Source organism: Bombus terrestris, chromosome 15, assembly GCF_910591885.1.
Source record: "Bombus terrestris chromosome 15, iyBomTerr1.2, whole genome shotgun sequence".
In the NCBI taxonomy this organism is placed as follows: Eukaryota; Metazoa; Arthropoda; class Insecta; order Hymenoptera; family Apidae; genus Bombus; species Bombus terrestris.
The window spans coordinates 1,014,124-1,038,474 of record NC_063283.1 but is presented as its reverse complement, the minus strand read 5'-3'; the positions used below and the strand labels follow the sequence as shown (position 1 = coordinate 1,038,474).

The 24,351-nt window shown below is 36.7% G+C and overlaps 2 protein-coding genes across 5 annotated transcripts in view; one reads left to right on the top strand and one right to left on the bottom strand.

Moving 5' to 3' along the window:
• LOC100645539 overlaps positions 1 to 21,098 on the bottom strand; it is a 39,421-nt gene extending 18,323 nt beyond the window's left edge. The window contains exons 1-3 of one of the 4 annotated variants that reach the window (XR_007226586.1): positions 20,758 to 20,866; positions 4,002 to 4,073; positions 3,563 to 3,698 (exon numbers count right to left, since the gene is read on the bottom strand). Coding sequence is in view for 1 of the 4 variants with exons in the window: in XM_048412827.1 (XP_048268784.1) it covers positions 20,758 to 20,817 (60 nt within the window). In the remaining 3 variants the exon portion in view is untranslated. The other 3 variants (XM_048412827.1, XR_007226585.1, XR_002308444.2) reach the window with 3 other exon arrangements.
• On the top strand, positions 13 to 24,351 carry LOC100645655 (lateral signaling target protein 2 homolog). Its single transcript, XM_003400966.4, has 4 exons — positions 13 to 3,731; positions 5,278 to 5,539; positions 8,221 to 8,528; positions 17,270 to 24,351. Exons 1-4 carry the CDS (start codon positions 3,353 to 3,355, stop codon positions 17,344 to 17,346), a joined length of 1,026 nt encoding a protein of 341 aa, XP_003401014.1. The 5' UTR covers positions 13 to 3,352; the 3' UTR covers positions 17,347 to 24,351.

Below are 24,351 nucleotides of genomic sequence, written 5' to 3'. Positions count from 1 at the left end.
ACTCGCGCACGCAATTCCTTCGGCCGGGGATGTGCGTAGATCGCGCCATCGCATCGACGCACATCGTACTACGGAACTACGTGCGACCTAACGTAGTGGCAACGTGCTCGAGGTGACGTGCCGTGTCTCTGTAACCGTGTCCGTGTCCGTGTTCGTGCTCTTCTTTGCCCCCGTGTTCGGTACACGCCACCCCCAAAATTTCGACCCAACTACGATACAGGACCGCGAGAAGTCACTATCGCCGTCGTACGTCGCCTGTTCGTAACGCCACCGCTTGCCCGAGCTATGGATCCGCCGGAAGTCACTGTGCTGGTATCCTACGAGTGCCCCTAAAGGACACGATACTTGTGCAATCGCGACGGATGTCGGAGATGCTACGAATTCCCAACTTCCTCGTCAGCAGGCCTTTTAACTTCGTATCGCAGGTTTCCACTGAAATCTCTCGGCTTCGATTTCGGTTTATGCGACACGATGCGACGTTTCCCATTTTTTGTTCTATTTAATCACGCCGTCTTATTTGGAAGAGATGCCGGATGGAAGTTTGGATGATTCGAGGAGAGACTTGAAATCGCGAAGTTCCTAGAAGGTCGAAGATATAGGTTGTATCGTACTTGAAAATTACGATTCGAGGTGCATGTTGGGTATTTCGAGGATGATTAATGACCTTGTCGAAGTATACTCGATATAAACGGTATTTGTGGTCGTTTACATGAGAAAGCACGTTAATGTTTACCGGCTTTAATAGGTCAAACGAGGTGCCGTGCACTCTTTGCGCTTGACTTTCGCAGGCAACGATGCTCGTTTCGATTCCCCGTCAGCGTTTCTCTTTTTGAGAGTCGAGTCGATCGTTGCACGTTAAAGAATTTTAATCGCTCGTCGTATCGGAAGAGTCGTTAGAGGCATCGCGGAAGATACGAAGATTTTCAACTGATCAAGTTGATCGTCATCGAGTTGAGGAATTTTTATCGTTCATTGTATCAGAAGACTCGTTAAGGACGTTATAGATAGTACGAAAATTTGCCACTCTCGTCGAATCGATTGTAGTAAGATAAGAAATTTTGGTCGTTCATTATATCGGAAGACTTATCAAAGATACCGAAAGCTCTGCGAAAATTCGCAATTTTCTTCAGATCCGTTATTCAACGATTTCACAGAGATCTCGACCGGATAGAAAGAAAATCACTTTATTGGAATTACGTGTTTTCGATAGGAGCGATCAATCATCGTAATAAAAATGTATAGCATCGGATTGCCGCGTCTCGATTGACTTAGAAAGTATTTTTTAACCTAATCAAACTTTCGATGCAAGCATCAACCAACAAGAAACTTCTAATCAAAGCTCGCAGGATAAAGGGAGAAACACGTGCTAATCGCATTAACGAACTTCGCTAATACGGAAGTGACTGTTTACACGTACCTCGACGTTCAACCCCTGATCCTATTAAGCTGAGAAATAAAATCGTTTTCCCGTGATTTTGTCGTCTCTTCGACCGCGGTTAACGAAACCAACGAACCGAGTACTATTTGTTCGAACGATGCGATACGGTGCGAATAAGACTGGTAACGAGTGAACGTGGATTATTACCGTATCATCGAATGAATTTTTATCGTAGATTTCTCAGTGATAATTTAGAGCGATAGCCTCCCTCGATCTTCGCTTCTTGACATCCGCCCCCTTCTCCCCTCCCAGTTTCGACAACATACTTGACACAAACACGGGCCACCGGTGTTTCACAGCGAACGCTGCCTGACATGGCTACGTGTTTCGACCAATCTTCGTTTCGCGCTTCACAAAGGAACCAGGTCATTAGGTACGCGAGAAACCAGGAAGGGTCGAGGGAAGTTGGTCACGCGAGAATAAGCTGCCGCAGCACTTTCGTCGGGGCCTTTCTTTTATTTCGGAAGGATGTCACCACGGTCAATCCTTCGTAGTTCGATATTTCCATCGAGTCGACGCTCTCCGAACTATACGATCGATCGAGATCGCTCGCCAATTTCTTTCAATGGGTAGCTGTTATGCGAACGATCGAGTGGAACGTTTATATCGGAGTCAACGGTTTCGAAGCCATAGGAGAATGGACGTTTTAATGCGATTGAAACGGTTGACAATCCGATCTATCGCTTCTGGTCACTTGTAAACCGATTGCAACGGTACTAATTCTGGCAAATCGTCACCTACGATGGAGGCAGAAATCGAATTCGGAGAGCGAATTCTACGGAACTGCATTTGCCAAATTAAATACGAACTCGTCAACTTGTTAAAGAGTACAATTCTTTTGATAACTGTTGTTAGATAATGTGCACCGACGGTGAATCGTTGATCGATTGAACCAAAGGTAGAAGTTGGTCGAAGTAAGAGAAAGGGAAAGCGCTTATTAAGGGATCGTCCGGCATATTTTTTATTCGCGCTTAAAAAGATCCTTAAACAGAGATCAAGTTCGAGATAATAAATCGAGCTGCTCTTCAAATTCGTACGACGAAACGAAATACACCGCATCAAAATACAGAAGGAAGCTTAAACTAAAAGATAAGAATAATTTTGATTCCGGCGTAACGATCTTCTTTTTTAATTAAACGAGTCGCTTATCTCATTCCCATGCGATGGTTGAAATTTTAAGCTACAAGATAGAAGAATACGAAAAGAAAGTTCTTGACAGTTGCTCACTTCCAATTGGGACAATTAGGTTTCTCGAAAACGAACGGTCACGAAAAATGAAGTTAACCCGATGAAGCAAAGATTATTCCGCCAAAAAAGGAAGCGAAAAATTATCTTTATATTTACGGAAGACTTACTCGGACGTCGTTCATTTTAATGGGAAGCTGCTCCAGTGAATGTTACTTGGGCGAAGAAAAAGAAGAAGAAGAAGAAGAAGAAAATAAGAAGCAGAAGGAAGTACGAATAAAGACCGTATTATCAATGGTCTAATGACTTCTCCGGTGAACCCCATTGATCGTGGATCATTACGGAATTACGAGGCATCAAACGTGCAAGATTCGTGTTTTCTTTCTTCTGAGAGCTATCAGATGTGACGTTAAATCGACAAGTATAATTTGCGTGGGAAATTGCGAAACGTCCTCGTTTGGTCGACGCGTTTCCTTAGATACGAAGGATGAAAGCGAAGCTGCGGAATAGAGAAAGATAATCAGCTTCATGTTGTCCCGATTTATACGAGAGCTTTCAGTGGATAGCGTCGCGGAAGAAAGAGGAAAGAAGAAGGCGGGGTCGAACTCTAGCGTGTCGGTTTTGTGACCGTTTGCTCAGCGGGCTTTGGAAAAGTCCCGCGACGGTTCCTATTACAAAGTGGTCACCATCGAGGGTGGTGAACGTAATGTGACAACTGTAGGTGAAGAGATGACGGTGACTCCGTCGACTTCCGATGTCGCTGACAAGGCAGTCTCGACGGACGATGGTGGCAGTGGAATGGAGGTGGCACGTCTCGAAGCCGTCCTCGCTGCTCTGGTGGAAACGAAGGTGGAGGCGATTAAAGCTTCCTCGGCTATGAGCAAGCGTTCCGGTAGCGCACCGGCTAGTCCTCGTCGGCTTAGACTGACTTCAACATCGACTGCCTCCTCTTCGCTGAATCACCAACATCGAAGAAAGGGTCATCATCATCATCATCATCATCACCATCACCATCATCACCACCATCATCGTAAGAGGCACGATTCCGCTCCGTGCAACGACTTCATTGCAGACCCTACGGAACATCACGAACATAATGTCCATCACGGTAAGTATCGTTAATTTGGTACAATTTTTTCCTATCCTTTTAAGCTTCGATATTTTTTTGAAAAACCTGTATGTACCTAGGTAGACTTAATATACGTATATAACAGCGCATATAATGGTCTGGAGTATACGCAATTTGTAAGATATTTTGCTTAGCGCTAATTTTAGTTGTAGCCGAAGCCATTTTTCACGTTATTTCACATTCGCATTATTCTTCTTGGTACTCTGCTAGTTGGATAAGCGATTCTGTAGTAACTCCGTAGGGAATTACCTAAAAGCTGGCACCATCTCTGCAGCTTCGAAAAGATCTAAATTTTCTCCTCGTTAGATGATGAGATAAACCCTTAAAAATAACACAAAGAAGGTTGTGTTAGTTAGATCGTAGTAATAACCAAGTTATACTATTTAAAGCAAAAGTTTTCGCAGCTTTAATGTTCTGACGATAGTGTTTGACTTTCACTTCGTTCGAGTCCTCTTTATCCCCTTCAAACAACGCGATACCCATAAAGGACGCGTTTATTTGAAGGCTAAATTGTCTTTTAAGCTCTTTCCAGAGAATGCTTCGTGATTTCTGAATCTTTCTGAATGCGCAACGTTTAACGTACCTGAAGCGTCTGCGCGAAATATATTCTTACGATAGCTATAATTCTTTCAGAATTTACGTTGATTCGTCGATATATGGCATACAAAAATTGAACTATATCGCAGAGAAAAGAAGCAAAATTCATGAAAGTAGCATCAATTTCGATGCTGTCAAGATGGCCTAACCCCTCGACGAGGGTACCTTGTTTCTTTATGAGATTTTGGAGCATGAAAAAGTACGAAAGCGAATGAGACGGAGGTCTAATGACCCAGGATCGACCCTCACTCGACCGATCATAAATCTAAAAAGTTATTAAAAGCGTCCGATGAATCAGCTTCCGATAGAAATTAAAACATTCGTAGTTTCCATCAGATTTCCATGAAATTATTACCGGTCGATCTTTCGACGAAAATGTTTTCAAACACGAATTCATGCGAGATATATTCAGTCACGAGTATAAAGTCGAATCATTCTCGACCTTTACAAATGAAAATGTCTACGCAATGGCGAACCTTTCTTATTAATTTTTTTTATTAGAATAATTATTTCTGTACGATGTATCCTTACGTGTATAATTCAAGATAAACATAGTAAGATCGTGTTTAGGCTTCTCAATATTTTGTATCCGAATACATGTTCTTTGCACCTTTAATGCCTTTGTGTCTAAGATTAACGCCGTGTTATTGTAAAAATAAATCTTACTCTATGTAGAGTGCGTCGATGCAATTTATATTTTGACGTAGGGTTAGCTTACGTCAAAGAATGGTTCGTATAAGATTACGGCGTGAATCGATAAATACATACGTTACGCTGTAACGAAAGTGTTCGTTCATAAAATTTACCAGAACGTTTCGTTTGAACCCACCGTTTTAACTTCGCGAATCGTATCTTAAAAATCTGCATTTATTTTATGTATATGAAAGCGTCGGAGATGATAAAACACGATGTATATGTATCGTTGCAGGTAAAACGAGGCGACGAGCATCGGAAAGTCCACGACGTCCAAGGAAAAAGCGCAAACACTCGAAAAGCCCGAATATTCTTCACGGCGTGGTACAGGACGTCCAAACGGGTCTTGATTCACGTTTAGAACTTTTTGGAATGGACGGTGATCAGGATCTTGCATTGATAAACTTTGAAAGAACTCGAGAAACTCTCAGCGATTCCTGCGAATACTCGCAGTTGCACCGAAGTGCCTCCTACTTTCCCCAAAGTACAGCTCAATTGTAAGTGTAGTCAATGATATAACATTAAACGCCTAAATTTCGAATAAATTATGTTTAAATTATGTTTATGATCAAAGAAAATGAGTTAACTTATTACACGGAATAAAAAGTAATCGATTTTGAAAATTATATCGATCGCGCGTGTACTTAACTCTGCTACGTGCTTTCGGTCATTTTACATTTTTTAGTTTAATTGTATCTGTGGCAAACTGCTCGTGCAGTTTCGCGTTACGGGTTCCTTATTTCTGTCTACGGGTACGAGTATCATCTCCTTGAATATCGCAATTTCGTGCGCTGACGAAGGGACATTCGTAGGCGTGTTCGGGAAGAAAGGAACTCGATTTTCCTGTAAGTGCAATATACTGCGAAACTGGGTCATCTCGGTGCGTAGTTGCACGTCGTTGCTCTATTCGTTAGATGTTCATCCAATACGGTTTCATACTAGAATCGCTTGGCGAACAAAGCGTATTCGACTGTGTAATGAAACTCGGATCGACGGTGACATTTGTTAGGGAAAAAGATCAAGGAGAAACGTCATCGTGCCTTTGTACACGCGGACCTTTTTTTCATCAGTCTGTCTCGATAAGTGTTTCCAGACTGTTCGCAAGACAAGTAATACGTAAAGTTACATATTTATAGCAACGTAATATCTGAAAGTATCGATTTAAAAATCTCTGTTGCTTAAATATTTGTTTAGCGAATATTTTTGAGCTTCTAAAGTTTCGATTCCTGTTTTATTTAGCACCCCGTGTGTATCTCGTTCGCTTATATCTTTTGTATCCTTTCAAAGTAATTGCTCAAGGAAACTACATACGTAATATATATGTATACGTATAATACGGGATTGGAGTATTGGAACGGTCTGACCTATCGTTGGGTCACACTACTTACAAGCAGATTTAAAACTTATACGGAAATTACGCGTTCTTACGAGTCCGAGCGATATAGGTATTCCGCGTTGTTTCTACGTGTATAGCTGGCATGAGATCGACGAGATTTCCTTTGTTCGACGTAATGATGTGGTTCCCTCAAGCTGCTGTACATTGAAGCACTTCCATCCATATTTTTATCATGATTCTTCCAATTACGACTTTGCTCTTCCAAGACTTCTTGATTTTCCTTACAATTTAATTCCTATTTTCTGTAAGCATTACTATTTACATCGACTCGAATTAAACGAATGACAGCGAATTTTACTTGTTCGATAAACAGACAAGCCATTTTCATTTATCGTAATTCTAGAATACAAACGTTTCATATGTTTAACAAGTAACATGTTTACATTCTAAAAATATAAGGCTTTCCATAACATGTATGTGTGATTGCTAGACATATACATTTTTCTTTATTTAATCTCAATTTAGAAAGTAATGCTTGAAAAATACGGCATGACCTATATTGCGAATGCGTCAGCTGGATGTTTTATCAAGCATCTTTGTCTGACACATTTCTGGATCGAGCTACTTGTACGAAAGTCGAGACATCTTTAATTATGGATTAATCCGTTAAAGTTTAAAACGACATTGCGACAAATTTTACACGTTCGTTGATTTCTGAATCTCTTAACGCGGAAAAAACGCTTAGTAGATTATTCAGCTTATTTCACAGAAAGGATTAAATTCGATTAATTTAGAAAAATCATCGATTTATCTTAATTTATTTTGTAAAGTTTTGTAAAGTCACACAGTTTTTCTATATGTATTTTATATTATACTTTTCATTTGTATGTTTTTATTCTGACGTGGTGAAAAAGAAAAGTTCTGAAATGCATCGTACAACGTTGAAAATTGCGGAATAAAATGTAGTGTGGTTACAAGATTTCCTCTTTATACGTATAATCCATGCTTTAACACCACTGCCTATAAAAGAATTACGCCTTACAAGTATTTTCGCATCATACCTCAGAGAGCATACATGTAAGTCAGTCACAGAAATATAGAAGAAAATACATAGCTTACACAAATCTTACGCTATACAAAAGCATATAAAAATGTACAAACATAGAACGTATTTTAACGAAGTAAATGAGTATAGGATATTTCATCTCGTAGTAAAAAGGTTTCCTTGAATATTTTAATGTATGTTTACAAACAAGTAGAATTTCGTAGCTTCTCTCATTCTCCTAGTATGTTGCTGTAAATATAGATTCTGAAGCTTAAACATTGCGATATTCAGCAGTTAACGAAACTTCCTCATCTGTATCTGTCAAATGCATCTGTTCCGGGAATCATTAAATATTCGTTTTTGTTTTGTGATTCGGAAATCTTATATGTACATTAGGATATTGTTAATTTTCTTCTAAAATCGTGTCGTGGACGGAATCAAACTTAATGGTAAACCCAGCGCGGGAGAACTATCCGACGTCATTACAGCTTCGCATCGGTAACGCAGTGTGTAATTTGATAGGTTTATATCTCTAATGATGCATACAAACGAGCGTGTAATTGTACGCAGTTCTTAATTAGAAACGATTCGCTAAACGTTTATGATATTCGAATGTAACGCTATGCTGGCTCTTACAATTTTATATCGAACGATTTTTTAAAGGAATAAGCTTTCAATTACAAAGTTAAGCATTGAGCGTCATTAGATCATAAGTAGACATACTTTAAAGTACCAAACGTATATCCAGATGATGCACATTGCGAAAAGTAAACATTTGTCTTATTTTATTCTTGCAGAAAGATCCACTACGACGACGACGATTATGTGGCGTTGAACGTAGCGGACGAGTTGGAAGAAGAGGAGATCTTGAGCGGTACCGAAAAGATCGAGGCACCTCGGGCGAAATATCATCGGCCCCGCAGAAAGAGGAAACGGAAACGACGCAAAGTTATCAATACGGGTCCTCAAGAAGAACTGGTCGATCCCGAAGAACTTCCACCACGCGCTCGTTGGACGATCGTTGCGACAGCCTGCCTCCTTCTTACAATGTCTTTACTCTTAGTCGGAGTTACGCTCAGAATGGCACCGATCATCGACGATATGGGTATGTCATTAGTTTAACTATTTAAAAAATTATGCACAAGAATTTGCATATAAAATCATCATACCGGAAAAGATACAATCGCATTGTTGGAAATATTAAAATCCCACTATGATTAATGTAAAGTCGTTATATATCTTAGAATCAATACCGTTTAACTGGTGGATTAAAAATCATTCTGTAAAAACGATTAATAGTCAAATGTTAATCTTAATCCTACATTAAAATGCAACGTGTCATAATACGTTATACGAGGGACATTTCGACGTTTAATGTCGATTCGTAATATAATATCAGAAGGAGATTTAGAATTTAGGTATTCAGGACACGCCTCCGGAGAAGGTTCTTTGAATTAACGATAAAATATGCAAGCAATCCCAAGAGAGGTAACCTCTAGTTAGAATCATAGCGTGTTAATGTTTCACTGTATCAATAACTTTCCTTGTCTTCCCAAGCAACGGATACAACCCTATTTGTTTGTTGTCTGATTATATTCGAAGCTTGAAAGAAAATCTCGTCGAAAATACAATTATTCGTTCGCACCAAGAAACCACGGTATCGTTAAAATATAGGCCAAAGGAAACAAGCAGGTACATACCGACGAAATATCTCTTTTCACCTCAAAGTACATTATTATTTTTCAGTAATAATTATCGATGATAAAATATCGATAATCCAAGTACAAGTTCGCTCGTATTTTTCAAGCACTCGTTCCCATTAATATTTTTCTGTATACTTACAAGCAACGCATCAGATTCAGCAAATAGAGTAGCTTATAATTCTTATCAAAGATGGATTCGACATTCTTTTAGACGTCATTCGGAAATTGTGCGTGTTCTAGTCGCATGCTGTCAAAAAGAAAAGAAACGAAGATCGGCTGATTTTAAAGCAACTATACGATACTACAAACAACCTAGTTTGTCTTGCGAAAACGGCTGCCGCAACCTTTGACCAATTAACCAGCGGAATCGTGTAGCGGTTGATAGTACTCCTGGAACGATATTCAGCGCGAAAAAGCACTTTTACCACGAATTTGCGTACACAGGAAAATACGCGCACATGCAGAAAATTTACACGTACACACATCGGACAGAATGCAGTGTGAAAACTCGAGGGCGCTCTGCGCCTCTAAATTAAAGGCGCACGTCTGCGAATTCTCCAGTCAGTCGTCGGATTTCCGTGGAGGAACCACCACGAAGATTTCATTTTCGCGTTTTAACGTTCAACGTTCTCGGCCTCTTGTTCCTCTCGTTCACAGTAATCACTGAAGTTTCGAAACGCTGATACCCGCTATATCCATGTTGGAGCACCAGTTGACTAGTGTTTCCTTCCAAGTAATGCGAGTACCTTCTTTCGAACAAACAGCTTCGCTTATGTCGATGTTCTATTTTCGATCGACGAAAGTTTCCTATGGTCACGTGTAGTTTATCGAAGGTTTTACATTTGCAATAGTCAGTACGTCGGATCTATTAAAAATGTAAAAAATTGCTCGTTTATTATAGAAGCTTTGTATAGTTTAACGCGTTAAAGTGATATTTAAATTAGAATATTCATCGGCTGTGAATCGATAGAGAATTGATAAAGTCCAGAGGTATGTAATTAATGATCGAAGTTGGAGAGGTGTGGAAGCTACTACGTAAAAATTTCTTTTTGTTTGCATTTGCTTTGTTTGATGTACAGGCGTTGAGGATGTGTTTGAGATACTCGAGTCGTTACAGAAATCGATAATTTGTTTTAAATATTATTTTGTTTCATCGTTAATTTGCGTCTTCAGAAGCAAAGGATATAATTGTAGGTGTTCAAAGTAAGTGTTACTAATTAGTAGTCACTCGTATGATTATATACATTATACACATGTATATAGACAATCGTTTAAGTTAGCATTTAGAAAAATAAGAAATAGAGAAAGGATCGATATAGAGATTTTGTCTCAACTTTTACGCTTTCATTTATTTCTTTTGTTCTTCTATGCAGATAAAGTTGGTCATTTAGTTCTGTAAATATAATAATCGGAAACCTCCTAAAGATAAAAAAAGGTTGAAGGAAGACTCTGGGAAAAATATACAGAATGCTTACATATTTAGTTATTTATATGTATTTTATATGTTTAGTTATTTAAGTGTAAAATTTGAAAAGCAACTTATACGTCGTTTAATATTACTATAAATTATCACACGCGAATGATGATAGAGATAGCTTTCAAAAAATAAATTTTAAAGAAAAATATATAATACTTATCGGGTTTAAATATTTTCTTGATTTAAAATATTTGAAAATACTTTCAATATTTTTCAATTTCATAGGAAACTGCTAACCGATTTCGCAGCGATAAAATCTCGAGGTATAATTTGAAAAAAAGAAGAAATAGAAAGGTCTGTGCCAAGTATGATACGAAAACAACCATAAAATACGGTTTGCTTACTTTTCAGATCGATCGCGAGGCGCAGGTTGCACCTGCGAAATCATTCGCATAACGTTTCTCGCACACGATTCGACACTTTTCCGCGATATGTTTACACGATTATGCACTCTTCTAGAATCAGGTCAAGCCTACAGATGCCTGACTTCTCCATTGTTCGATTTTGATGTACGTCATTAAAAGAGCGTATATAACTGGGATTACCATTGCCGAGCTTTCCACGGATGCCTCTGTTTTCTCCAAGTCCAATAGGATCGCGTATACCGAGCTTCTTCTTCAATTTCTCAAATGTTCGACATCACCTCCGTCGACGCATACCGCACGCCAGAAATGTATATCGTGCCATTCGCGCGGCGAATTTACTGCTTCGACGAAAGCGTACCGATGTTCCCAGTGCAATCTTAAGAATAGTCCATTCGAAGGCTGACGGTTTTATACTCTCTGTCGTTTTTCTTCTCTAACAGGCGATCAAGTATTTTTCCATGTTGCCATTGCGTCTAATTGTCGTTATATAAATTTTTATATCATTTTATTTTCTTCTTTTAGCTTTTCCTTTAACGAACGATTTCCCCACTGTATTTTGTTTTTTTCATATAATATACAAATACAAATTTTCACATAACATTGTTCATTCAGAAACGATGTCTTGAAATCGTGCAATGTTCCTAATTCAACTACTTATAGTTTAAATCTAGAAGATTACCGAGGGATTTAAATACACAATCTCGCCTGATCTGCTCAAGTAAAAAGATCGTAAAGGTCAGTCTAGTCAGGGCTAACTTTCGCCGACAGGACTTTTTAAATGTTTACTACATGCTAACAGACTATAGGAAAGGAATAGTATCAAATCGTTACTAGAAAATGAAAAGGAATCTATTATTCTTATTAAGACCGATATAATCGATGCGAATTAAAATTATTCGAAATTATTAAAATTATTAAAGTTCTCTGCAGACATTTCACGCGTATCGCATGATCCATTATCGATCACACGACACGAAGAAAGAAATTTTTCAATCTTATCTTTTAAAGGAGATAGATCGTGCCTTGAAAAACGTATTCGACTTTTCTATTTGGTCGTAGAAAATATATTTAAGTGCTTCTAGGTATTAACAACGAAGTCGTTGCATTTCCGGTTGTATTTCATGCGGTTATATCACCTGTTACGCTTGTCGCTCGGTTGTCCCCGTTTCTCCAACATTGTTGACATTATTATGCGAATGTCCTTACAACAGCGAGAGCTGCTATACGCTAATATTGGTAACGAGTACACGAGTACTATCGATTATCAATATCTGACGCTCTACAATAAGAGGAATCACAGAGCAATATGCTAACTGGGAAGAGATTTCGGATTCTTCCTAGTGATGGGATGCGCGTTCCTCTCGACAGAAATTTTCCTGGCAAACATCTACGGGCGTTCCGTCTGTAATAAATGTCACCAAGTCGCCTATGAACTTCCATTCGATAGTAAATGATACGACCCGGAATCACCAAATTTTCAAAGTAAATTGCAGTTCTACTTTTTATTGAATTCATTTTGCCCTTTAGAAACTATCTTGGTTAAATTTAACAGCTTTCAAAAAAGATCAGAGGCAGCGTTTTCATCGCGATGATACCTTAAAGAAAGCGAAAGGAATCTGGTAATAACGTTAGTCCTATTCGTGATCGTATTTCTTTGATCGTGTAAGATATGATTTACGTAAAAGAAATTATCCGTCTTTTTCTTTTTGTCAAAATTCTGAAGTTTTCATCTTTCGCTTTTAGAATCGGAGAACGACGAAAGAGAATGGGTTAGTACGTCAGAAAGTTCAAAACCGAGGGAACGAATCAATTAAAGCCAGTTTCCTCTTCTGGCCATCAATTTCCCAAGCGAAACGTGCGACTAATGTAGTAGGCTAGACAATCTACGCTAAGGCAATTTAATTTTGTAATACACCATTATTGTTACTCGATCGATATCGTTAAATCAATTTTTAATTTATCTTAATAAAAAGACGTATATTTCTTAATTTATATTTACAACAAATAAAAACCGTATATAGATATATCGGTGTTCGAGAAGCGAGTTAATTATGGAACAGCATATTCTTAAAAATAGCGCATTGACTTTCCACCTTTTAAAGTTCTTCGTTTAACACTATTTAAAATTTTTCATCTCCCTGTAAATAGCTCGGTATAAAAATTCTTGGAAAATCATATACATGGTAATTTGCGAAATTTTAATTCCTTTTTAAAAATTAAAATACAAAATTATGAAAATTTATCAGGTAAAAAGCAGTAAATCCAAGATTCGGTGGCGCATTTTTCTTTTATCAATTTTTCTTTTTGGCGAAGTAAAATGCCGTTCCGCAGATATAAATAATGGGGGAAAATGTGTAAAAAAAATTTTATTTCATAGCTTACATACCTTTTATGGGAATGAATTCGTATTTATATAGCATTTCGGTATTCATAAGAAAATTCTACGCCAATTATGGAAATATTACTCGTTAATAATTCTATACAAATTTAAATTAAGTTGTTTAGTTTAATTCAGGCAAACCGTAACAAAGCAAAAAGATAAATGATAAAAAAGACAAAAATACTTTGCCACGCGACCAGAAATTTGATTGTATCGTAGCGCAGTAAAATATGGTTACTGCAATCTTTCTAGATTTTCTTCCTCATCGCACGAATATTCAAATAATTCAAACTCTGACGGTAGGCGTGGATTTTCTAAATATTTGGCCGAGTATGTTTATCGACATGTCCGTGCTACCCATATACGTATGAGCGAGTTAACAGGCACAAGCACATAAACGCAACCGTATGCAACACAAGGGTTGAGGGGAGGAAAGAGACATGGAAAGCGGATAGGTGGCCTGCTAGATCCGCCGCTAAAAATACACGTCGCAATAAACTCAAGGGTGACGTCCACTATATAGATACGACGTATTTAGCTGTCCTTAGTTATACTTTCATTCTTCTTCTTTCGAGTTGCTGTTTAAAAGAAACTTTCTTTTTACGCCAAAGCTAAATCTCTTATCCCAGTCGCAAAAGTCTTCGTAAAGGTAAATTTTCGTTGAATCGCGAGGATGCACACAAACCGCAGGAATTCCTTCATAGGTTCTGCGTTATGTCGAAATCACTTTAGATTATTTTATAAAGCGTATTATACGTTACTCGCAAGTAGAATAGCTTCTTCTCAAGTATATACAAACAGTTAATCAACGTTTAAGGGAAAATTGTTAAACGTTTAATGTATTAATATACGCAAGATCTATTGTTACACCTATATGATTTTAGCTAATTACGACAATACGCTATTCTGACATTTAACAAACGAATAATCGATTAGCTGCGTCATAAATGTCAATTAAATTCAGGACGTAATACACGAAGCTAGGCTAGGTAAATGGATAACTTCCCAAGTATTACATAGTTTGTTGACTTAGCGTATCTGGACTCCGTAGTGCGTCAGTATAGGTATAGATCACGAGCAATTAATAACAGTAACTGGAATTATTTTCTAGGTTCAAGACTTAAACGGGTAGAATATACGTGTAAAATATGATATTGTAGCATATTTTTCAACTACGACTATTTTATATGTTTCAATATGTCATATATCCAAAGGATGTATATACTTTTTCGATGTTATATAGAATTTCATTCGTTACAAACTGCGTATTAAAACATACTCTCTGATTGGAGGTACATACATTACCGCAGTAAAAACGAATAATGCTGTTTTGCAGCATAGAAACTTTCAAAGGAACAATGTTAAAGCATCGCAGTGAATGACTCTAATGAAGCTCATTTAGAATTAATGGTTGGGAAAGTAGTTTGAGATGCTCCAGGTCAAACTTCGCCTCGTTCGTCCCACTGGAATGTTTACAAGTCCCATAACTATTCGCTGAAGATGCATAGAGTTTATTTAAACGCACCGCGTCATTGTAAAAATGTGAGTTTGAGTACAAGATTAATACCGTATATATATTTTTTAACATATCTTTACGATACTTTTCTGCGATTTTTATTCACAGACAAGATGCACGTGTTATCCTGTAAGATCTTTTAAATTATTTTCTTAAAGGAATTACTAGATCGTAAAATTAAAGATCATTCGATGAAATTTAAGATTTATAGTTTTCAGTAACATTGAAACGAGCAAACGTAACTCGAAGTCTATGAGAAAATAAAAGAAAGATAAATCTTGCCTCTGACAAATCTTCGTTCCACAAATTACGCGAATTTGAATTTCATCATTGAAATAGTACAATACCATTTCCATGTTCCTTTAACAATTCTGTACTAATGGCCAAATATGTAATCATTAAAACGGAGAATTAATTAAAATGGAAAATGACAATTAGATGCTAAATCATCTCATAATTGCATGCTAAATTCTATATCGAAATTTTGATTAATACGTCAAACATACTTCTGAATTTTCGGAAAATGTGTTAACATTTTCGATTTCACAAATCCTTCGCAGCTTTTTAATAAATTTGTCATACCATTACTGTAACGAAATAGCAATGCACGAGGTAGTCGAGTAGGATGACAGTCAAAAAACAAGATACAGGTAATAGAACTTGCTAACCAAACTCGCGTAAATTTTGTTTCATCCACTTTTTCCCGCGTATCAAAGAACACGTTGATAGCTTAACACCCACACCTCCAGCTTTGATATCGTCTTCAGTTTTTTCCAGAAAATTTATGAATTTTTAAATTCACTATGCTTAAAAGCGTTTAATCGATATCTATTTTTTTCGCCAATTTTTCGGTCGACTCCTAACAGAACGCACAAGTTCAGGGTTCAATATAAAAATATGATCAATAACAATATGACGAATAATGTGATCACGAACGAAAGTATGATCTGTTGAGAATGTTTGAATTTATCGAATAAATAAAATTATGTGAAATTGACGTTGACAGATACAACTAATAACATCGAGAAAGCAATTGTAACAGTATGTCGACTCGATCGATGAAATCTACGCAAGAAAACGAACGAAATCGCCGATTATCCGGCTCGTCTTCCGATCGAATAATCTCCTATGCGGATGATACGTCGATCGAGATTTCTCACGAACCACCCCCAGATTACTACCAACGAACAGATAATTGCCACATGTTATGTCCTTCGGAAGATCGTACGTCCTTTTATCCACGAAACTCCGATACAATCGGCTTCCAGCTGGACGAACATTCGGCCATTTATTTGTCGAGCCCTGACGACGAGCAGCGACCGAATGTTTCCTGCCGCTCAAAAACTGGTAACTTGAAACAGACCAGAAACAATTCTGAACTCGATCAACGTTCCAGTCGTCGTTCCAGCGTACAATCGAGTCGCTCGAGGACAAACAGCTGCAGCAGGCCAACACCGTTAGGTAGGAGACAATTGGGTCATCAGACTCTTCGATCGATGAGAAACGCACATAGTTCGTTACCGTTCGCGTCTAGTGACGTAACGCGACGATTTCGGCTTCGATTAATTTTATTGGCTGATTAATCGATAGGATCGCTTCGTACCAGAAAGAATTTCGGCTAAAACCAAATTGGTTTATCATTGTCGCGCGCCAATCCATTTTTCAATTTGCACGCCTATAAAAAATTGATTGGCGAATTATAAGCTGACAGGAATCGGGTATACTTTAAATACTGGATAGGCTGTCTATTTCCTTTTCTTTAAATTTCACGAAATATTTCAATGAAACAAACTATATCGAGAAATAAATTAAAAGTAGCAAACGAAAAGGTAACGAGACAAAAAATCTTCAGGCAATGGTAGAAGAGGTAGCTCAAGTAGAAGAACGAAACCACGAAGAGGGAGCACCGCTCGTAGAAAGGATTCTGTCCGACCCCTAAAAACGGAAGCGAAGGATACGCAGAAAGTCCTAGAAGATGCTCAAACTTTAGAGCAGACAAGGCGCCATCGAAGAATCGCTATGATCATCCTGGGAACATTTATTTTCTTTTTGGCGGCTTCCGTTCTCGTGGTGGTGGTTACATTAACTCACAGCACATTCTTGAGTCCGGCTACGGGCTCCAAGGAACTTGCTGAGCATCGAGCTCAGACGTAAACTATCATTTTCACATACTATCCACTAAAATAGTTTGAAAGGAATTGCAATTTTTCAAAGCTACTGCATACGTTCAATATTGGAACGATAATAAATTCATACAGATTTTCCTTTGATGCAACTATCGGGCTATCGATTAATACAACGAGTTATAACAGTATCGATTCTCTGATAATTCACATACGAATAGGTCAATGCAAATAATGCCAATTACAAATCAGTTAACGATACACTTTCCTAATTGGTTTCAGTGCGCAGAGAGAACGAGGAACTGTTGAATTCCCTGAACAGAGTTTTCGTGACCGAAAACTCGACAATGCCTCTCTGAAGAAGACGTTCTAAGGCGAAAGAATGGCTTGTTTTGATGCGCCTTTTGAAGAAGTTTGGCAAGACGGCAGAAGAAAAAGAGAGCGGCGGAAGAAGAGGAAAAGTATCGCGAGGAAAAACTTAACTTCGAAGTGCCAGGATCGGAGGTCGTTTCTCAAAAGCAGGCAAAGTTTTATTACGATTCCATTTTACCCGAAACATCTTAGATATAGCGGGGAACAGGTCGAATTTAATTTGTCAATGTCGACGCGGCACGAGGCTAATTTTTCGACTCGACCGATAAAATACGAATTTCAAACTATCTGTATAATCAGATAGAGTCCTATAATTTTAACCTCGTTGTTTCGAAGGTACGTCCATCTCTGTCTTTTTCATTGAATTATATAATTTGGAGGACATTCTCGGGAAGAGTCAAGTATAGATATAATCACGTCGAGAATGAAAAAAAGCGTATTAAAGAAAATGAGAAAAATCTGCAAAAAAAGTTACTCGCGATCATCGTACATATATACGTCGCCTTTGTTAGCTCGTTATTGTTATTGGCGCGGTAAATGGATGACCGTGTGAGCCTTGTTACGATGTATGAAACTGCGTTGTACGTTCTTTCAATGCACGAAAATTTTATTCGAAATAACAAATGTAATCCGACTCGTTTTGCGGAATAGATTTCGTATACCGACAACGAAAAGAGACGTTTAAAAGACGTTCGTGAAACTCGATTTAAATTCCTTGTTGGAAAAAGAAATCAAAATATCGGTATTTCTGCTGTCGTTCTATGGATATGTGTAAATGACAGTTTGTTACAGATTTCCCTTTACCTTTATTCTTATTTCGTTTCAAGGTATTACATTAGCGAACAAAATTAGATAAAATTATTTTCTTTTTTTCTTTTTAGTTGTATAACGCTGGATTAAAATCTATTTCAATCGTGATTTACTAGCTTTAAGTGTTATATAGTAATCTACATCAAATTATTAACGATTAAGGAATAAAATTATGGATTTATCTATCCCTCTTTTAAGTCGTTAGTCTTTCGATCGTGCAAATTTATTTTCACGTAGGACCGCAATGTATTTTTAGAATTTTCATTATAAAAGTCTTCCACTTTAGAGGAAATTAACGTGACAAATAGTCGTTAAGAAGAGAAACTGCTCGGTTCCTTTTTCCCAAGGAATATACTCGTGAATGACAGATCTTTCGAATTAAATATTTATTACGAAGCATTGATCGTTAGAAAAGTAGCCAGAGTAATCGTTGTTGTCAATTGTTTGTAAAATACAAGCTGTCGGACGTTACGAGAAAGGGCGTTCATTAAAGAATTGTATTATCTTAATATCGCTTTAAGGGGGAATTTAAACAAGATTTAGTTAACAAGAATATTATCGCGATTAAAAAATTTCTCTACTTGACACGTATTCAAAACTTATTAACTTTAACGATCAGAGAATGGTCTTCTTTGCAAAACGGTTAAACAAATATAATTATTTGTTCTCCTATGCACTTATATATTTTACTGTACGTATATGCACAGAGAGTTAATTTCTATAAAAAATTATCTGAAATAATCGTGACAATTTTCTTGTTAATACATGCGATTCACCCTTGGATAATAGTATTATATCGTGGTTGATGTAATTATCGCACGCATAATTGAAATCGTGCAAAATAATACAAATATAATGTCCGAGATGATAAATTTATCGACGATTATAATGTTTGATTTTGATTGTTTGTCCATAAGATGCATATCAAGATCGGTTGCGTACCAATGAAACAATAGCTTTATCGCAAATATATTATTCGAGAAAATCTTATGCATGCCACGTTTCTTATCGTCATTCCAGATTTAGTCGCAGTCAAAGGATGGATTTGATCATTGGCAAGCATCGGTATAACTTTCATAGTTTAACTACGATATAAGCCGGTAGTTTCTGAGACCTCGCCTTTTAGAAATAATAATTTAACGAGTAAAACGTAACTCTGAATTTTGCCAAAAAGAAATCGTAAATCGTAAAAGGAACGTTCGACACGATGTAACGATTAATTGATAATCGTCGAAACGATGGATTGAAACGATGTCGTACGAGAATTCAATTTAAGAGGAATTAATTGATAATTGACGTAACGCACTACTATTTTTCTCGATCGAAGCAAATCGATCCTTTCACTAATTCAACGCGTGCGAAATACAGCACGTGCGTGATTCCGCTCAATCTGAACAAGTCGAAATAAAAGTTACTTTTCTAGTGTATACGCAATTAATTCGCATTGTACGTATACACCATTGCTATTGATTAAAAATCGAAAATAATATCAATGAAAAAAAAAACACATATATATATATATATTGATACGTGTAATTTGTTACACGAAAAATAAAACAATATTGAAATAATCGTGTCGAAATATGAACGAACCGTAAAAGATAATGTTTACTAGGTTATAATTCATACGTACTTTGTAATATCGAATAATACGCGTTATTAGAGATTAATGATATATGTTATATGAATATTTAGTTTAGTATAAAATATTAGCAATCACACTGTGAAATGATATTTAAGCATAATTCGATAAATGAATTGTTTTATCCATCGATACTCGACCAATTTCTATCTTGTCAATTCTTGTCTTTTACGCCGAATTATCAATTTTGCTAATGTACTATTTCTCTTATTATTCTAAAGGCAGCCGTCCTCAGGAAATGTTGCTCTTCTCAGGAGACGGAAAGGTCGAACAGGCAAGCTTATGTCGCGAGATTCTTCGAAATTAGAGATCATATTCAGAGAATGATTTGTTGATAGAATATTTCATTACATTGTTAAATTGATAAAAAGTTATACGTAATAGTTCTGTAAGTATTTTCTCCTCTGTAAGCTCTTTGTTCCTTATAAGATCATTTTACCACTTCTTTCAATTATCAGCAGCAGAGCCTTTCAAATTAATGGTCAATTCTTCATCGTCGATTCTTTAAATGTATTTGTTGAGATCGATTCGATATTATTTTCATGCTCGTAAAGGCACTCTCTGAATATGCATCCTAGCGCATTCTATCGAAATTGTTGAATAGACAAGTTAAATTTTTAAAGTATAGCACTCTTTAAAGAAACGTTGTATAGAAAACAATGGCCGATTATCGAGGTATTATCGAAGCTTTCGAAAATGTATTTGCGTCGCACAATCCATCATCGACCCTGCTCGTCGATATTTTCCAATATCTCGTAGGACTAGGTGATTGTATCTCGAAAAACAAGGGATTATCGACTTCGTAAGATGATTTTTTATCTTCTCTTCTTTACGTGAAAATCGAAAATTCAATCGCGACGAGTATAATCCTCGACGACCCGTTGCACTTTGTTAGATGACGAATAAAACGTTGTTACGAACAGTGAGTGTAATCATCGGTACTTACGCTAGCTGCGTGTAGAGTTACAACTGTAATCGTAGATCGTTCATACTTTCTGGCCGGCATTGTCAAGACAATTTCGCGGTCGATATGTTTAGTAGGCCATCGCTATAGATATTTATCGTGCGTATTTTCTAAAAAAAAAAATATATAAGACCCGTTTTTCTACTTGAAATCGACCCGGATATTTTCGGTATTACGAATAAGCAACAAATGTTAAGTTATTGATTTCTGACACAGAACACAGTTTAATATCAAAGAGGAAGAAGAGGATAAATACAGTACTTCTTGGAAAAGTGATCGTCAAGGGATCTAATTGCGACCAACTAACCGGAGCGAGGTGCTATAGGCAGACTAGGTCTAGCAATCTTATGGATTTTAAACGTCATGGAATGTTCTCTACCAAGCGACACGTCGTGATGTGTAAAAAATTGATTGCTACAGCCTATGCTCTGTCGTAGCGATCTTGCACGACGTGTGTCGCAATTTCACATATATACCTATAAAATATGCCAGTTGTATAGACAAATTGAACATATTACGTTGTGTATCGCACGTGTAATACTGGTCGTTGGTAGAATATTCACGATAGACTTCGTGACGGTTCGTGTACGCTCGCCGCTAGAGAACTCGCATCAAACTAATTTTCGAAACTATGCCTTTCATACAGCAAGTATGCCCTCTTATCTAATCTCCACCATCCAGCTATTCAAGAATTTAAAGCTTGCTGAATAGGAAGTTTTATTCCGATGAGTTCGCTAGGAGACGCTAAAGTTTAGCCTAAACGCATCTTCCTAATTCTTTCTCATTCATTCGTCCTTTTCTCTTTTTCTTCCGTTTCTCTATTTTCTTTGACAACTTATATTTGGACGGCAGTTTTGTGTCCATAAAAAATTCATTGGAATCTCAAAGAATTGTTGTTCAAGCCAAGAATACTGCTTGTAGCGAAAAAGAAGGAACGTGACGAGGAAAAATGTGATCACTTATGCCAGAGGTACTGTGTACAGTATAAATACAATATTATACGCAGACGCATAACGAATGATTTTCATTTCTCCAACAAATGAGTATAAAGTTTCGATTAGAATGATGTTACTTGCTTTTTCTGTTTACGTTGTTTATTCTAACAATATTTCTACGATTTATCGAGCGCTAATTATAATTTAATTTCATACATTAAATGTTTCATTCGTTATGGTTGAATATTTATAATGCCATCTTTTACGTTTAGTCATTCTCGTAATTACTTTAGTATTTTATAGGCAATATTTTTAATATCACCGTCAACAGACTTTTTCCAATCGAGAGAGAAAGTATTTAGCATTGCATAGCTTGTGATATGCAACGTGTACGTGTGTGTTCGTCTGTATATACGTGGAAATGGTTCGAGTATAAAAAATCCTCCTAACGTTCTCGGTTGAAGAGAAACGCAGAGACGGAGATTAAACAATTTGGCCTAACGCGAAAAGTTTCTGCCGTTAGTTTCATCTTCTGACGAGTGTGAATCTGTAATTGAGAAGAGCGATGACGTGGTCTTGACTCACAATACATATACAGGGTGTTAAAAAAATGAAAATCTGGAACTTTAACAGCTCGATAAAATTATTAAACAGTGCTTAATAACATGGAACTTAAAATCGATGAGTGCATACCCTCGAACATTCTTGGCTTCTTCTATATACATATGCCTTTTATTTATTGTTGCAACCTTTTTATCTCTTTACAGAAAATTTATTGATTCGATACCTTGAGTCGATGAAACGTTATTTATCTTTCTTGGTTTTTAGCTTTTAAATTTTTTATAACACCCTGTATATTCTCAATGAGATAATCTAGACTAGCGTGTTGTCGACACGGTGACGTAGGAGCGTTAGTCGTTAGTAGCGTGCACATTTACATAAATTACCATTTCAGTAAGTTCAAATTTGTATCGGAAGTAATAAGTATCTCGATCTTTAGATTTCGTTTGTATTGAATTAAGCGGAGAAGAGATAAAACTTAGAAGCGAAGAAACATTGAACATTCACGCGAATTTTGATAAAGTCTCTTAAAACGGTAAATTAATATCGCAGATTTAAGTATCGTTAATTAAATAAAACGTATATTTCTTTAATTAATCCTGGGAAAGGATCCTCGCTCGCTCTGGTCTCTATTCAGTTCTGTATCTCGAAGAGATTCGGAGCACATTGGAAATACGTATTACGTAAAATAAATTTACAAACGTTTATAGTCCCATTAGGCTTTGAAAACAATGATATCTTATTGTTTTTGTAATAATAATAATATAATGATAATCAATAATGTTGCACACATACAGTCAAATAATATGGTAATAATATAATATTGTAATATAGTAGTAATATACATACTGTAATGAAAGAAACGATAATTGCTAGGAAAAGATAACTGCTAGGGAAAAAATGTTTAGTTTTATATGTCCAGCTAATCCTGTTCCTACGTCGCCAAGAAGTTCACAAATGTAAAGCCAAGTATCATTATAACAGTATGTAAGATAATTGCGATGAACTTTCGAGCGAGCAGTCTAGTCTGTATGGAGATAACGTGTGTGCCAAAATGAAAAAAAAAGTCATTATTGTATCGAAATAAAATTGTATAAAGCGTCACTTTTTCCTTCGACAATCAAAATGCAGTGTATGTTGTATCGCGTGCATATTTTTGTGCAATAAATAAGAACATATGCCAATTTATCGCTCGGAATGCTTTACATATGTCGTATTGCAAAAAAAGAAAAAAAAAGAAAAAAGAAAAAAAAGTAAAGAAAAGGAAAAGAAAGAGAGATCTACGCATTGTTAATGTGATGCAGGAACTGTTTCTGGTATTTCTAAATTGCGAAGTGATTAATTTTTCAGGTTCCATTGTCCCCGCTTCTTCTCTTGTCTTCTTGCCTTTCTCTAAAGGTAGAAAAATGATAAAAATTAGCGTAAAATGCAGTTGTTCCTTTGTCATTCGTTATAGAAATTGAAATATAAATCGTTTCCGTTCTTTCATTTCCTTAAGATACAATTTCGACATATTTTAGGTGTGCGATTATTCGAATTTTAATCTTTAATACGATCAGTTTTTCGTTTCTTCGAAATTTTGCGTTCCACGACTCGCTGTAAAAAGATAAAAATATTTATTTAGGAGGTAAGTAACCAGCATCGAGTATTGAAAATATAGAAATCTAATTACCGTATGCCAGCGCAGAATATTATGCATTTTCCAATAAAATATTGATCGGAGAATGGATTTCGAAGTTTTAACAATAATGAAACGAATCGTACGATCTAATACGATAAATCTGAATTTCTTCGTTGCGATCACATGCAACAAGCGGTGGTTATTTTATTCAAAGAGATAACACTTTATTAAACATTTCTATCTACGACAGGAAACGAGTACGTATTTAATACAACAGGCATAAGCAGAAGGATTTATCTTAGGAAATCATAATAATAATCTCGACAATGAGATGTGTATCATATTGACGATGTTGTAAGATGTTAATGGATGAAATATTAAGATTTATGTTTCTATATTGTAATAACATTTATGTATAATGGTTATTATAATGCAAAAAATATACATACTAGTTGTCCA

Coding starts and splice junctions, on each gene's coding strand:
- LOC100645655 (XM_003400966.4), top strand. CDS start 3,353: ATGACGGTGACTCCGTCGACTTCCGATGTCGCTGACAAGGCAGTCTCG. Junction 3,732..5,277: donor CGAACATAATGTCCATCACG/GTAAGTATCGTT, acceptor GTATCGTTGCAG/GTAAAACGAGGCGACGAGCA. Junction 8,529..17,269: donor ACCGATCATCGACGATATGG/GTATGTCATTAG, acceptor AATTGGTTTCAG/TGCGCAGAGAGAACGAGGAA.